We start from the raw sequence: 17,162 nt of genomic DNA on the forward strand, positions 1-17,162 counted from the left end.
AGAAAGAGAGAAAAAGAGATAAAGAGAGAAAGAGAAAGAGAGAGAAAAAGAGAGAGAGAAAGAGAGAGAGAAAGAGAGAGAGAAAGGGAGAGAGAAAGGGAGAGAGAAAGGGAGAGAGAAAGGGAGAGAGAAAGGGAGAGAGAAAGGGAGAGAGAAAGGGAGAGAGAAAGGGAGAGAGAAAGGGAGAGAGAAAGGGAGAGAGAAAGGGAGAGAGAAAGGGAGAGAGAAAGGGAGAGAGAAAGGGAGAGAGAAAGGGAGAGAGAAAGGGAGAGAGAAAGGGAGAGAGAAAGGGAGAGAGAAAGGGAGAGAGAAAGGGAGAGAGAAAGGGAGAGAGAAAGGGAGAGAGAAAGGGAGAGAGAAAGGGAGAGAGAAAGGGAGAGAGAAAGGGAGAGAGAAAGGGAGAGAGAAAGGGAGAGAGAAAGGGAGAGAGAAAGGGAGAGAGAAAGGGAGAGAGAAAGGGAGAGAGAAAGGGAGAGAGAAAGGGAGAGAGAAAGGGAGAGAGAAAGGGAGAGAGAAAGGGAGAGAGAAAGGGAGAGAGAAAGGGAGAGAGAAAGGGAGAGAGAAAGGGAGAGAGAAAGGGAGAGAGAAAGGGAGAGAGAAAGGGAGAGAGAAAGGGAGAGAGAAAGGGAGAGAGAAAGGGAGAGAGAAAGAAAGGGAGAAAGAGAGAAAGAAAGGGAGAAAGAGAGAAAGAAAGAAAGGAGAGAAAGAGAAAGAAAGATCATGTGACTACATTTTATCAAATCATACATAATAGCCACATTTTCCAGGATAAAGATTCTTTAACTGTCTTGGTGATGTGTACAATTGTATATTACCAGACACACAAGATAAACTGCAGCAAAACTGAAAAGGTTGTGACAAAATGTATAAAACTTTTATTGCAGATAATACATTTTAATACATTTTTCACTGTTTATGATTCGAGCTTTTATTTTAAAGAGCAATCATGCTGTGTTGCGAAACTGGGTCATCTCTTAAAGGCTGCAATCGTCGGTGCACACTCCGATATGGTCGAACAATAGGGGGGGTCCTTCACTCCAATAGGACATTCTATAATATGGTGAATAAAATAAAATGTTACCTGTTATAGCTAGTTCTGTGCAACTAGCTTACTGAATGAAACCAAAATGAAATAAATGTAATTCTATACTCATTGTGATTTAGTCCAATATTGAAGCTCATGCATTGAGCAACTGGTAGATTTTGACAAATCAGTTCCACACTTTAAAGGCTGAAAAGTGTTAGCTGGAAAACCACCTATACTACAACGTCTTGGGGGCCAGCAAAATGAATACTATGCATAACTTTGAATGAATTATTCACAATTAGCATGCAAGATACTTAAACTCTGTTCATTATGAGCATGACCGGAAATGAAACATTTTGCTGTTAGTTGTAAACTTGGGTTGAACTTCACATCAAATTGGAAATAAAATGCCTTGAGTGAATAATAGATTTTACATTTTATTCAGGTGTTGCAGCATTACAATTAGAACCACTGATATGTCCTACTGAACATCAGAATCCATACCTTCACTTTACAGCAATGGTTACAAAATCAACAATTATCTCTAATTATATTTATAATTATTATATGCCAAAATGTTATTCTCTTCAGTCAGTCGTGTGTTGCTTTTCTTAATAGCAATTAGTGTATTAGTGTGCAACAAGGGTTAAAGATATTTCCATATTCACACCACTAAGTAACAAAGTAAAATACACGAAACAGAGTCACAAGCTTGAAAAAGCAGATAAAGGGTCAATTATAAGCCGAAATATTTCTTTGGCAAAGCTAACTTGCAGGAAACACAAGTCAGAAAATGGTGAGCTCAGTCACCAATTCTCCATATTCTAAAACAATTTGGTGCTGTTGCCACGTGATGTGCCTGACAAGAGAGTCAGGTCCACGAACATGTCACACGAGCACATAAAATTTAAGTTGATGACTTGAAATTTGAAAATGCAAACAATAAATGAGTCAGGTATTGGCATGTATTTAGAAAAGGAGACAGGTGTTGTGAATTTCTTATATTTGTTTATAGTGAGGAATGTGTCTTTCAATGTAAATTCAGAGAAATAGGTAAGAAAAATCTTTTAAAAATTAAGAGCAATTTAAGTAAACTAGAATCTACACCCTCAACTGCACCACACAAGTGCCTTGCGGTGTAGAGTTGGTGTACATTGACATCTCGTGAAGAAAGGATCATACTCTGCTGTAATGGCCTTGATCAATAAAACTTGCCAGTGTCAAAATAGAAATTTCTGGAAAAACTCAGCATCTGTGGAGAGAAATCAAAATGAGGGTCACTCGACCCAAAACATTAATTCTGATTTCTCTCCTGAGGTGATGTTAGATCTGTTGAGTTCTCCAGCAATTTCTTGTTTTGGTTTCCAACATCTGCAGTCCCTTCTGTTTTAAGCTTGGCAGCATATCACATCTAGGCCAATACGTGAAGAGCTGCAACCCAATAACAGTAATTAATGTAGGAGGAGATGCAGAAAATACATTAAAATTAATTCTTGTGGCCATAGAATTTAAAAAAAAAACATCAGCCATAATGCACAAGAGTGCGTTCAAATGTTGATAAGTATGATTGGCAAGTCATACAGATCAACATAAAATGAGTGCATCATTCCTATGGAAAATTCAACAATTTATTCTTCAAACCTAAATCCCTGATGAGCGATGCACTATTGTAGGGAATCAGGTCCTAGAAATTCATCAGCTTTTCCTTTCAAGTTTTTCTAAGTAGGAAACAATTTGAATTCCTCATACCCACCCAACCCTTGATTGGATTCTATTTCCAGTATCTAACAAATTACTTTCCCTTTCTTCATTTCTCATGATGATTTCTCATGTTTCTCCCCCATCTATACTTTTACAAGTATTAGAATCGGTTTTGCTATTCCTGGCCCATTTACACTGACCCTATTTTTTCCAGTCTTTAACAAATTGATCACCAGTTGCTCGTTTCTGAAACATGCCAAATCCTCAGGATTACTTATTTGCTTTGTAACAGCTCATCAAAACCTTTCCCTTCAACACCACGCTGCACCATGTGCATTGTATTTGCTCTATCATATGCCAAACGAAGAAAGATTTCATCGGGGTAGTCTGCATGGCTTTAATCAGAGGGAAGTCATTCTGAACAAATCTGGCTGAATCTTTCAAAGTGGTGACCAAGTATGTTGATTTGGATTGTGCAGCTAATGTAGTTTAAATGAATTTAAAAGCCATTCACAAGGTCCACATGGGAGAACGATAAAGGTAGCAAAAGAACCAGGGTAACTTTGCAAGTTAGATCCAAAATTAGGTTAGTAGCAGAAGGCTGTCTATACGACTTCCACAGGTATCAGAGGTGGGTCCCTTATTGTCTGTGAAAGTTAGGACTGCAGATGCTGGAGATTAGAGTAGAGAATGTGGTGCTGGAAAAGCACAGGAGGTCAGGCAGCATCCTTGGAGCGGGAAAAATCAATGTTTCGGGCAAAAGCCCTTCATCAGGATGAGGCTGGGAGCCTTGGGGGTGGACAAATAAATAGGACGGTGGTGGGGCTGGGGGGGGGGAAGGTAGGCCCAGTGCCCCAGAATATCTCATGACACGGTGGTTGAAGTAAATACTTTGGTCCCTCAAGCCTGAAACATGAGAAATTATCACAGAGTCATAGAGATGTACAGCATGGAAAGAGACCCTTCTGTTCAGCTCGTCCATGCCATCCAGATATCCCAGAATTTAGTCCCATTTGCCAGCACAAGGGAAAATAGTTTGTTAGATACAAGAAATAAAATCCAATCAAGGGTCGAGTATATATGAGGAATTCAAAATTAGAGAAATTTGAAACAAAAAGCTGATGAATTTCTAAGATCTAATTCCCTATAACACTGCATTGCTTGTGAGATATTGCCTGGTATGGAGCATTCCAGTTATGGAGAGGGGCTGGATAAGCTAGAATTGCTTTCTTTGGAGCAGAGAAAATTGAGAAAGGGCCCTGAATGAGGTGCATGAACTGGGTGGATAGAAAACAGCTGCCCCCTTAGTTGAAAGGTCAATAACAAGGGGTCATACTTTCAAGGTAATATGCAAGAGATTTAGAGGTTTTGAAGAAAACTGTTTTCACCTGAGGCAGGTAGAGGGTCTGGCATGTACTGCTTGGGAGTGTAGTTGAGGCAAATAGCCTCAGCCTTGAAACAGGTATTTGGATGAGCACCTGAAGTGTCATAAAATTGAAGGCTAGCGGCCTAATACATGAAGTGGGACTACTGCAGATTTAGTGTAGTTTTGGTGGCAGACACAACAGGCCGAAGGCTTCTTCCATATCATAATGATAGATAAGTGGCAAGACTAAGAATTCTGAGATTATATCCTTTCAGGTTCTGACTTTTAATTTGGATACTGACCCTTCAAACTCTTTCACTTCCCTATTTAAATGGCTTTCCACATGACCATGGCATTGTCAGTTTGCTCAACCACCCTGCAGCAATCAACCTCCATAAAAGGTTGAAAATATCTTCCACCTATAGATGAAGTCATAGCTATGGAACCTCCAGCACTGCATCCTGAATCCCATTAATTCCTGTCTTTCAATCATACCCATTTTATTGGAAAGGCCTGAAGTATAAGAGAAGACGATAAAAAAAAATTAACCAATATGTCGGCGGCCAGGTTTGCTACTGCTGCAAGGGAGGGTTCAAACTAGATTGGCAGGGGGGTGGGATCCTCAACATCAAGGAGGCAAGTGAGAGGCTGGAAGGAGTTACCGTAATCAGAAATAGTAAAGGGAAGAGACAGGTCAGGCTGGAACATGACTAGGAGCAAGGAATGTCTGTTGGATGAAATTACATTTATTTCAATGCAAGAGGGCTGATAGGTAAGGCCGATGAACTCGGGGTGTGGGACGAGGATGTTACAGCCATTACAGAAACATGGCTAAGGGAGGGACACGGAAGCTTAATGTGCCAGGGTACAAGAACTTCGGGCAGGACAAGAGTGATTGAAGGAGGGGAGGGGGAGTAACATTTTTGACTAAGGCGAATATCATAGCAGTAGTTAGAGATGAAATAACTGAAGGATCATCCAGTGAGGCTTTGTGGGTGGAACTAAGTAGTAAGGAAGGAAGGAGATGGTGATGTTACTGGAGTTGTACTATGGCTCTCAAATAGTCAACGGGAATTCGAGGAATAAATCGGCAGGGAGACTGTGGAAGCTTGCAGGAGCAAGAGGGCTGTCATATTAGAGAATTTTAATTTTCCTAACATAGACTGGGACTGCCATAGCATTAAGGGCTTAGATGAAGCGGAATTTGTTAAGTGCGTTCAGGAAAGTTTCCTCAGTATAGAGGGTCCTACCTTGGAAGGTGCAAAACTTGACCTACTCTTGGGAAATAGGTCAGGACAGGTGACAGAGATGACAGTGGTGCAGCACTTTGGGGACCAGTGACCATAGTTCTACTAATTTTAAAACAAGTTATGGAGAGGGACAAAACTGGTCAAGTTCTAAACGGAGGCAAGGCAAATTTTGATGGAATTAGACGGGAACTTGGAGGGGCTGGTTGGAGTCGTTTGTTTGCAGACAAAGGGACCTCCGGCCAGTAGTAGGCCTTTAAAAGTGCGATAGCTAGAATTCAAGTCAGCAGAGTGATGGAACCTGTGATGTAGTGCCAGTGCACAGGAGGATGAGAGTAGGGAAGACACGGACAGGATTTCACAGTCACAGGAGTGTGCTGGCAGACAGCAAGTGTATCTACTTCAATGGAATAAGGTAGGTGAGCTTGCAGCAAGCATAGGTACCTGGGACTTCGAAGCTGTGGCCATTTCATAAAGCATGGTCAGGAACGGCTCTTGCAGGTTCCAAGGTTGAGATCTTCCATTAAGAACACGGAAAGCGATAAAAGAGGGGGAGGTGTGGCTTTGTTAGTCAAGGTTAGTATAATGGTGGCCGAAAGAGCTCTTAACAAGTACAGGGGAACCTTGATTATCTGAATGAGATGGGCAGGCACTATTTCGTTTGGATAATCGATTATTCGGTTAATCGATTAAATGACTTTCCTCTGGCGCTCAGTTTTTAAAGTCTGCGCCCATTCAGAAGACTAGCAGCACCCCACAGCGCGTGAGACCCAGTCCCCAACACTGCCCACCCACCCAAACACCTTCCAACAATGCCCGCCCCCCAACCCCGTCCAACACTGCCCCCGCCCCTAAACCCCATCCAACATTGCCCATCTGTCCACCACCGTTCCCTCTTTGGAACAGCCGGACTGGACACCAACAAGACTGCTGCTGCTGCTTTTGTAGGGCGAGTCTCCAAATAGCGCACACAACTTTTTGACAGGTTCCACGTTTGCCCTGTACAGGACAATGTTGGAGAAATTATCTGGGGAAGGGGGTTTAGGGTACATCCGTGTAGAACCCCAGGAAAAGAATAGCGAGAAAGACAGGGCAGGAGGTCAGTCATTTGGAGACGGTGCCTGTTTAATCACTGTAAACAAAAGATGCGATCACTGTTGGAAACACGTCTTTTGACGTAATGCTTCTGTCAGGACCTGGAGATCTCCTTCAGATAATCCGATTTTCGGATAATTGATATTCGGATAATCGAGGTTCCTCTGTACCCATCTACTGTGGTGGTATGGGCTGAGGTTAGAAATAGGAGAGGAGGGGTCACACTGCTGGGAGTTTTTTTTATATATTAGGCCTCTGCAAAGTTCCAGGGAGGTGGAGGAGAGGATCGGCATAACTATTCTGGGCAGGAGTGAAAGGAACAGGGTGCTCATTATGGGGGACTTAAAGTTCCCAACACTGACTGGAAGTGTTATAACTCAAGTACGTCAGATGGATCAGTTTTTGTCCAATGTGTGCAGGAGGGTTTCCTGACACAGTATATCGAAGGGCTGACAAGGGGAGGTCACACTGGATCTGGTACTTGGTAATGAACCAGGCCAGATGTTTGATTTAGTGGTAGGTGAGTACTTTGGAGAGAGTGACCATAATTCTGTTACGTTTAGTTTAGCGATGGAAAGGGCTAGGTACATGCCATAGGGCAAGAATTATAGATGGGGGAAGGGCAATAATAATGCCATTAGGCAAGGCTTAGGAGGCATAGAATGGTAAGCAAAATGCAGGGATGGAGACAATTGAAATGTGGAGCTGGTTTAAGGTACAGATATTACGTGTCCTTGATAGGTATGTCCCTGTCAGGCAGGTAGGAAGTGATAAGGTAACGGAACCGTGGCTTACTAAAGAAATTGTACCTCTTGTTAAGCAGAAGACAGAGGCTTATGGTGAGATGAGATGGTTCAGATGAGGCAGTGGAGAGTTATAGATTAGCTAGGAAGGATTTAGAGAGAGAGAGTTAAGAGGAGCAAGGAGGGTTCATGAGCAGTCTTTAGTAGGTAGAATAAAGAAGAACCCTAAAGCTTTCTATAAGCATGTGAGGAATAGGAGGATGACTAGGGTAGGAACAGGGCCAGTCAAAGACAGCAGTGGAAAGTTGTGTGTGGATCCTGTGGAGATCGGAGGTGCTAAACGAATTAGAGAAGACTGAGATACAGGCTATTAGACTTGAAAGGATTGAGGTTAGTAAGGAGGAGGTGTGAATTCTAGAAGGTGTGAAAGTAGATAACTCCCCTGGACCAAATGGGATTTATCCGAGGATTTTCTTGGAAGCTAGGGAGGAGATGGCAGAGGCTTTGACCTTGATCTTTGAGTTGTCATTGTCTACAGATTTAGCACCAGAGGACTGGAGGATTGCAAATGTTGTGCCTTGTTCAAGAATGGCAGCAGAGATGACCCAAGTAATTATAGACCAGTGAGCCTTACCTTTGTTGTAGCAAACATTTTGGAAAGGATTGCAAGAGACAGGATTTATAATCACCTAGCAAGCAACAATTTGATTGGAGATAGTCAACATGGTTTCATCAAGGGCAGGTCATGTCTCACAAACTCATTGAGTTTGAGAAGGTGACCAAGCATGTGGAAGAGGGAAGGCAGTTGACATGATGTAAATGGACTTCAGTAAAGCCTTTGATAAGGTTCCAAATGGTAGGCTATTGGAGAAAATGCAGAGGCATGCGATTGAAGGTGATTTAGCAGTTTGGATTAGAAACTGCTTTCTGTAAGAAGGCAATGAGTGGTGGTTGATGGAAAATATTCAGCCTGAAACCTAGTTACAGGTGATGTGTCACAAGGATCTGTTTTGGGACCACTGCTGTTTATTATTTTTATAAATGACTTAGATGCAGGCATAGACGGATAGATTATAAGTTTGCAGATGACACTAAAATTGGTGGACAGTGTGGAAGAATGTTGCAGGTTGCAGGGGGACTTTGATAAACTGCAGAATTGGGCTGAGAGGTGGCAAATGGAGTTCAATACAGATAAATGTGAGGTGATTCATTTGGGAATAACAATAGGAAGGCAGAACACTGGTTCAATGGAAAGATTCTTGGTAGTGTGGATGCGCAGAGGGATCTTGGTGTCCATGTACACAGCTCCGTGAAAGTTTCCACCCAGGTTGATAGTGCTGTTAAGGAGGCAAATGGCACATTAGGTTTTATTGGTAGAGGAATTGAGTTGCAGAGCCATATCATGCTGCAATTGTACAAAATGAGAGTGCGGCCTCACTTGGAATATTGTGTACAGTTCTGATCGCCCCATTACAGGAAGGATGTGGAAGCAGTGGAAAAAGTGCAGAGGAGATTTACCAGGATGTTGACTGGTCTGGAGGGAAGGTCTTATGACAAAAGGCTGACAGACTTGGATCTGTTCTCAGTGGAGAGAAGGCAGCTAAGAGGGGATTTGATGGAGACATACAAGATGATCAGAGGATTACATAGGGTGAACAGTGAGAGTCTTTTTTCCTAGGATGATGACAGCAGCTTGTGCAAGGGGCCATAGCTACAAATGTGAGGGGTGATAGATTTAAGACAGATGTCAGAGGCTGGTTCTTTACTCAAAGTGGCAAGAGCATTGAATGCCCTGCCTGCCAATGTAGTTAACTCAGCCAAATTAGGGGCATTTAAACAGTCCTTGGATAAGCATATGGATGATATGGGATAGTGTAGGGGGGTGAGCTTAGATTAGTTCAGAAATCAGCGCAACATCGAGGGCCAAAGAGCCTGTTCTGCACTGTATTGTTCTATGTTCTATGAGGTCTATGTTCCTGTGAGGGCAAGGTTGGCAGGAATAGGGAACCCTGGATGACAAGAGATATTGAGGCTTTGACCAGAAATAAGGAGGCGTGGCTCAGGGACAGGCAGGTGGGTTCAAGGGAATTCCTGTAGGTAGAAAGGGAACAGAGGAGTGCAAAAAAATAAAGAGGGCATGAGATAGTCTTGGGTGAGAAGATTAGGGTGAATCTAAAAAGGTACTTCAAGTATATTAAAGGAAAAAGAATAACTAGAGAGAGAATAGGGCCACTCAAGGTCCAAAGCAGACATGTATGTGTGGAACGGGAAGAGATGGGTGAGCTCCTCAACGAATATTTCTCCTTTATGCTTACCATGGAGAAAAGCAAGACGACGTGGGAACTTGGGCAAGTTAGTGGTGATATCTTGGGGACAGTCCAGCTCACAGCAGAGGTGGTGCTGGATGTATGAGAATGAATGAAGGTAGATAAATCTCTTGGTCCTGACCAGATATATCCAAGAACACTGCAAAAGGCTAAAGAGGAGATTGTGGCGGCTCTGGCTGACGTATTTGCATCATCGTTAGCCACAGATAAGGTCATGAAAGACTGGAGGGTAGTGAATGTTGTGCCATTATTCAAGAAGGATTGCAAAGAAAAGCCTGGGAACTATAGGCCAGTAAGCTTAACATCTGTGGGAGGTATGTTACTTAAGATTCTGGACGTACAAGATATACATGCATTTGGAAAGACAGGACTTGATTAGGATAGTCAGCATGACTTTGAGAGTGAGAGATCATGCTTCACAAATTTGTTAGAGTTCTTTGATGAAGTGACCAGGAAGGTTGATGAGGGCAGGGCGGTAAACCTATGGATTTCAGTAAGGCCTTCGATAAGGTTCCACATCATAGGCTGCTCTGGAAGGTTAGGTAACGGGGAATCCAGGGGGAGCTGGCAAATTGGATACAAAATTGGCTTGATGGCAGAGAGCAGAGGGTAACAGTAGAAGGATGCTTGTCGGACTGGAGGCCTGCAACTTGTGCCTCAGGGGTCAGTGCTGGGCCCATTGCTGATTAGATTAGATTAGATTACCTATCGTGTGGAAACAGGCCCTTCGGCCCAACAAGTCCACACCGACCCGCCGAAGCGCAACCCACCCAGACCCTTTCACCTAACACTACGGGCAATTTAGCCTGGCCAATTCACCTAGCCTGCACATTTTTAGATTGTGGGAGGAAACCGGAGCAGCCAGAGGAAACCCACGCAGACATGAGGAGAATGTGCAAACGCCACACAGAGTTGCCGGAGGTGGAAATTGAACCAGAGTCCCTGGCGCTGTGAGGCAGCAGTGCTTACCACTGTGCCATCGTGCCGCCCTGCTGCTTGTTATCTATCTCAATGATTTGGATGAGAATGTACAAGGAGCAATTCGTAAGTTTGCTGATGACACTAAAGTAGGTGGTATCGTGGACATGAAGAAGGTGATCAGAAATTGCAGCAGGACCTTGATCAGCTGGGGAAGTGAGCTAAGAAATGACAAATGGAGTTTAATATACTTAAGTGTGAGATCTTGCATTTTGGAATGTCAAATCAAGGTGAGTTTCATGTGAATGGTAGGGCCTTAAGGAGTGTAGTGGAACAGAGAGATCTTGGAGTTCAGGTGCACGGTTCTCTGAAAGTGAAGTCACAGGCTTTTGGCACACGGGCCTTCATCAGTCAGGGCATTGAGTATAGAAATTGGGAATTATGATGCAGTTATACAGGACATTGGTGAGGCTGCACTTGGAGTAATGTGTTCAGTTTTGGTCACCTTGTTATGGGAAAGATATTATTAAACTGGAAAGAGTACATAAGAAATTTACAAGGATGTTGCCAGGACTCAATGGTTCGAGCTATAGGGAGAGGATGGACAAGCTAGAACTTTTTTTCTTTAGAGGGTAGGAGACTGAGGGGGGGATTTTATAGGAGGTATATAAGATCATGAGATTCATGAATACAGTGAATGCACGGAGTCTTTTTCTCAGAGTTGGGGAATCAAAGACTAGAGGGCATCAATTTAAGGCTGGAGGGGAAAGAATAAAAGGGAAGCTGAGGCAAATTTTTTTTTCACTCAAAGGCGATATACATATGGAATGAGCTGCCAGCAGAAGTGGTCGAGGCAGCTCCATTAACATTTAAAAGGCATTTGGACAAATACATGGGTAGGGAAGGATTAGAAGGACATGGGTCAAGTGCAGGGAAATGGGGTGAGAGTGGACAGACATTTTGGTCAGCATGGACCAGTTTAGGCCAAAGTCCTGTCTCCATGTTATAGGACTTTGAATGTATATTGCAGATAAGGTCCAGCATACACTTCTGGCAGTATATTACACAAGATTGTGACCATATTGGAAAGATCAACTCCAAAAACAGCTTACAAGGACATTGTAGGAATAAATAATTTTAGCTATGAGGAAAGACTGGATATGTTGGGTTTATTTTCTTCAGAACAGAGGCACCTGTGGGGGATAAAACTATGATATTCCTAGATACAGTGTACAGGAAGGGTCTATTTACATGAGCAAAGACTCTGAACTGCTGCATCACACTTGTAGTAGGTACTCCCAAAATGCTGCTATCAAAGTTGCGCCAAGCGTTTGACTCAGCAACACTGCAGGGATGGTACATAGATGTTAATAACTAGAAGCATGAACTTAAACTAGCTGGTGGAAGGAAGAAGGGCCTCTGAGGAAAATACCTTTCATGCTGACAAAACTCCCTGCTCAAGGAGCAGCAGCATAAGAAAACCTTAAAAAAGAAACTTGGGAATACGCACAAAACCTACTGTTCATATTTCAAGCTGTTTAAACTGAAATAAAAACCACAAAGAGAAAACATTTATACAGCATGTTTTAGCCCCAGTCAAAATAAAAATAATATCCAACAAACTTTAAAAAAATTCTGCAAACTCAAAATGTGACAAATAGTATAACAGAAACAAGCAGCAAAATCAGTCTCAAGATAAAAGAAAGGAAATTTAATTCAGATACTGGTTAATTTCCTTTGCACCTGTAACATTTAATACTAAAACCAAACAAATACCAGGTAATGACTATCTTCAACATGAGAAAATCCAACCATCTCTGCTCAATACTCACCAGCATTACCACAGGCACTATTCCACCATCAATATCATCGAGTTAGTACAGTTGAGAAACTGATTTAAACTAATTATGTAAAAAGGGTGGCTGCATGTGGTATGTCAATCCTGGAACACACCAAACATAGCAAGAGACTTCATTGGGAATGTAGAGAGATAAGGATATGGTATCAGAAGGAGTACACAAAATTCCAAACAACCATTTACCCAATCCTTCAACCACCAAAACCGTCTGCACACAGCAGAGCCGATAGATCACTCACTGGATCGATCACTCTCATCCAAACTCCTGGAACTAGAGTGGAAGCAAATTATCCACGATTCCAAGAGACTGCTCAAGTTGGTGGTGAAGTGGGAGATGGCACGGGACAGGGTGACACTAGGCACACAAACACACAAGATGCCCGCTGAGCCATATTCTGGATCAGTGGTGCTGGAAGAGCACAGCAATTCAGGCAGCATCCGAGGACAGGCAAAATCGACGTTTCGGGCAAAAGCCCTTCATCAGGAATAAAGGCAGAGAGCCTAAAGTGTGGAGAGATAAGCTAGAGGAGGGTGGGGGTGGGGAGAGAGTAGCATAGAGTCTGTGATAGCGAGTTTGTTTCAGGACATGGTTGAAGAGCTTCAGGGCTGAGGAAATGACCTGGGAGTTGCAGGGGGAGAGAGACTCCCTGAGATTCTTGGAGAGAGAGGAGGAAAACTTCTTCAAGGCGGGCATCCTTGCAAGAGGATTCGCAGTAGGGTTAAAATCAACTAGGTAAAAACAATGACTGCAGATGCTGGAAACCAGATTCTGGATTAGAGACCTGGGAGTTGCAGTGGGAGAGAGACTCCCTGAGATTCTTGTAGAGAGAGGAGGAAAACTTCTTCAAGGCGGGCATCCTTGCAAGAGGATTAGCCATAAGCTGGCCACTTGACACATAAAATGGCTGCCGGACAACAATATGGAGAGAAAGACAGCAGAGAAAACACAGATACTGTCTGGGGCCACCAGAATGCCAGCACAATGCACTCAACCTAGCTGCTGGGTTTAAGGTGAGTGGGGGGGGTGAAAACACACGAGTAGCGTATACTGCCCAAAGTGTCTGGGTCCAGACCTTTGATAGAAATGCTAACTGTTTGATACAGACTCAATACAAAGTGCTAATAGCCAGGGCTGCAGTCCTTCTCAGGAAGGAGAATTAGTGCCCATTACTACAGTAATGAACTTCCGCTCAGACACTGAAACTGACCACACTGAAATTAACAAAGGCTGCACTAGAACTGACAATGACTGCACCAAAACTATCCACAATTCTGCAATATTTACAATAAACAAACCATCTTACAGAGACAATAACCTCATCACTGACCTATTGTATCACAAAATATACAAAAGTATCTGGACATGCGCTCTGGGTTGAGAGAAGACTCACAGCTGCCCAGTGTGCCGTTGGTGTCTTTCACCCCCCGGAGCTCCGGGATTTCCTTGTACAGGAAGTTAGGTAGAAATTTAAAAAGGTCCTCAAGCGTAGTAATATCTGGATTACTCCCAGTGCTATGAGCTAGTGAGGGCAGGAATAGGAGGATAGAGCAGATGAATGCATGGCTGAGGAGCTGGTGTATGGGAGAAGGATTCACATTTTTGGATCATTGGAATCTCTTTTGGGGTAGAAGTGATCTGCACAAGAAGGACGGATTGCACCTAAATTGGAAGGGGACTAACATACTGGCAGGGAAATTTGCTAGAACTGCTTGGGAGGATTTAAACTAGTAAGGGGGTGGAGATCCAGGAGATAGTGAGGAAAGAGATCGATCTGTGATGGGTACAGCTGAGAACAGAAGTGAGTCAAACAGTCAGGGCAGGCAGGGACAAAGTAGGACTAATAAATTAAACTGCATTTATTTCAATGCAAGGGGCCTAACAGGGGAGGCAGATGAACTCGGGGCATGGTTAGTAACATGGGACTTTCAAAAGCTGATTGGAAGCAGAGGTTCGCAGGTAAAGGGACAACTGGAAAATGGGAAGCCTTCAGTAATGAGATATCAAGAATCCAGAGAAAGGAGATTCCTGTCAGGGTGAAAGGGAAGGCTGGTAGGTACAGGGAATGCTGGATGACTAAAGAAATTGAGGGTTTGGTTAAGAAAAAGAAGGAAGCATATGTCAAGTACCGACAGGACAGATTGAGTGAATCCTAAGAAGAGTGTAAAGAAAGTAGGAGTATACTTAAGAGGGAAATCAGGAGGGCAAAATGGGAACATGAGATAGCGTTGGCAAATAGAATGAAGGAGAATCCAAAGGGGTTTTACAAATATATTAAGGACAAAAGGGTAACTAGGGAGAGAATGGGGCCCCTCAAAGAACAGCAAGGCGGCCTGTGTGTGGAGGAGCAAAAAATGGGGGAGATACTAAATGAATATTTTGCATCAGTATTTACTGTGGAAAAGGTTATGGAAGATATAGACTGTAGGGAAATAGATGGTGACATCTTGCAAAATGTCCAGATTACAGAGGGGAAGTGCTGGATGTTTTGAAACAGTTAAAGGTGGATAAATCCCCAGGACCTGATCAGGTGTACCCCAGAACTCTGTGAGAAGATGGAGAAGATTGCTGGGCCTCTTGCTGAGATATTTTTATCATCGATAGTCACAGGTGAGGTGCCAGAAGACTGGAGGTTGGCAAACGTAGTGCCACTGTTTAAGAAGGGCAGTAAAGACAAGACAGGGAACTATAGACCAGTGAGCCTGACCACGGTGGTGGGCAAATTGTTGGAGGGAATCCTGAGGGACAGGATGCACATGTATTTGGAAAGGCAAGGACTGATTCGGGACAGTCAACATGGCTTTATGCGTGGGAAATCATGTCTCACGAACTTGATTGAGCTTCTGAAGAAGTAACAAAGAGGATTGATGAGGGCAGAGCAGTAGATGTGAACGATATGGACTTCAGTAAGGCATTCAACAAGGTTCCCCATGGGAGACTGATTAGCAAGGTTAGATCTCATGGAATACAGGGAGAACTAGCTATTTGGATACAGAACTGGCTCAAAGCTGGAAGACAGAGGTGGTGGTGGAGGGTTGTTTTTCAGACTGGAGGCCTGTGACCAGTGGAGTGCCACAAGGATCAGTGCTGGGTCCTCTACTTTTTGTCATTGACATAAATGATTTGGATGCGAGCCTAAGAGGTACAGTTAGTAAGTTTGCAGATGACACCAAAATTGGAGATGTAGTGGACAGCGAAGAGGGTTACCTCAGATTACAACAGGATCTGGACCAGATGGGCCAATGGGCTGAGAAGGGTCAGATGGAGTTTAATTCAGATAAATGTGAGGTGCTGCATTTTGGGAAAGCAAATCTTAGCAGGACTTATACACTTAATGGTAAGGTCTTAGGGAGTGTTGCTGAACAAGGAGACCTTGGAGCGCAGGTTCATAGCTCCTTGAAAGTGGAGTCGCAGGTAGATAGGATAGTGAAGGCGGCGTTTGGTATGCTTTCCTTTATTGGTCAGAGTATTGAGTACAGGAGTTAGGAGGTCATGTTGCAGCTCTGCAGGACATTGGTTAGGCCACTGTTGGAATATTGCATGCAATTTTGGTCTCCTTCCTATCAGAAAGATGCTGTGAAACTTGAAATGCTTCAGAAAAGATTTACAAGGATGCTGCCAGGGTTGGAGAATCTGAGCTACAGGGAGAGAGGCTGAACAGGCTGGGGCTGTTTTCCCTGGAGTGTCGGAGGCTGAGGGGTGACCATATAGAGGTTTACAAAGTTATGAGGGGCAGGGATAGGATAAATAGATAAAGTCTTTTCCCTGGGGTTGGGGAGTCCAGAACTAGAGGGCATAGGTTTAGGGTGAGAGGGGAAAGATATAAAAGAATCCTAAGGGGCAACGTTTTCACGCAGAGGGTGGTACGTGTATGGAATGAGCTGCCAGAGGATGTGGTGGAGGCTGGTACAATTGCAACATTTAAGAGGCATTTGGATGGGAATATGAATAGGAAGGATTTGGAGGGATATGGGCCGGGAGCTGGCAGGTGGGACTAGATTGGGTTGGGATATCTGGTCGGCATGGACGAGTTGCACCGAAGGGTCTGTTTCCATGCTGTACATCTCTATGACTCTATAATAAACTCTGTCGTTGAACCCCGACTCTGACTCAGAGGCTGGCGATTTTCCCCACAACGATGGTAATGAGGGGTTGGCAATTCTGCAGCAAGTTAACTCATAAACCTCCCCAAATTATCCACCATCAACAAGACACAAGTCAAATCTAACAGATATTTTGCATCTGCCTTCACTAAACTGTATGCAAGTAACATTCCAGAATAAGTTGTAAATCAAGAAATGGGAGAGAGAGGAGGAAATCCAAGAAAATTACAATCACCAGAGAAATGGTACTGAACAAATTGCTGGAGTTGTGGGTCCTGATGGACTTCATCCTCAGGTTCAAAAATCAAGTGGCTAGTGAAAAAGTTGATGTATTGGTTTTAAATGTTCAAAATCGAAAGAGAATTAATGATGGATTATTTCTTCTAGATTAGAAAATAGCAGACCTCTTATTTCAAAAGAGATGGAAATAAGCAGGAAACTACAGGCCAATTAGCTTAACATCTGTCATATGGAAAAAGGTCAAAGCCATTTAAGTTGCCACAGCAGGGCCTTAGACAAGTTCAAAGTAACCAGGCAGAGTCAAATAGTTTTGTGAAAGGGAAACCATGCTTAGACAACTTATTAGGATTGCTCGAAAGGCTCATTAAAGATAAAGGGAAACCAGTGAATGTACTGTACTTTGATTTCTATCATGGCACTTCACAAAAGTTTTACATACATTTGTAGAAAATAAAAGCTCATGGTGTAGGAGGTAACACATTGATATGAAGAGAAGATTAGTTCATTGACAGGAAATATAGAATCGGCATAATTGGGTC

The 17,162-nt window shown here is 43.3% G+C and overlaps 1 protein-coding gene across 3 annotated transcripts in view; it reads right to left on the reverse strand.

The window, feature by feature from the left end:
- tdrd3 (tudor domain containing 3) overlaps positions 1–17,162 on the reverse strand; it is a 143,112-nt gene that overhangs the window by 24,245 nt on the left and 101,705 nt on the right. For 2 of the 3 annotated variants that reach the window (XM_043691163.1, XM_043691164.1), the window contains one exon: positions 851–1,050. The exons of the other annotated variant lie outside the window; for it this stretch is intronic. In XM_043691163.1, coding sequence (XP_043547098.1) covers positions 1,033–1,050 — 18 coding nt within the window. In that variant the 3' untranslated portion in view covers positions 851–1,032. Of the gene's footprint in view, positions 1–850; positions 1,051–17,162 lie in introns of those variants that run through there. 3 annotated transcript variants of the gene reach the window in all.

The sequence above is a fragment of the Chiloscyllium plagiosum genome, chromosome 6, assembly GCF_004010195.1.
Source record: "Chiloscyllium plagiosum isolate BGI_BamShark_2017 chromosome 6, ASM401019v2, whole genome shotgun sequence".
In the NCBI taxonomy this organism is placed as follows: domain Eukaryota; kingdom Metazoa; phylum Chordata; class Chondrichthyes; order Orectolobiformes; family Hemiscylliidae; genus Chiloscyllium; species Chiloscyllium plagiosum.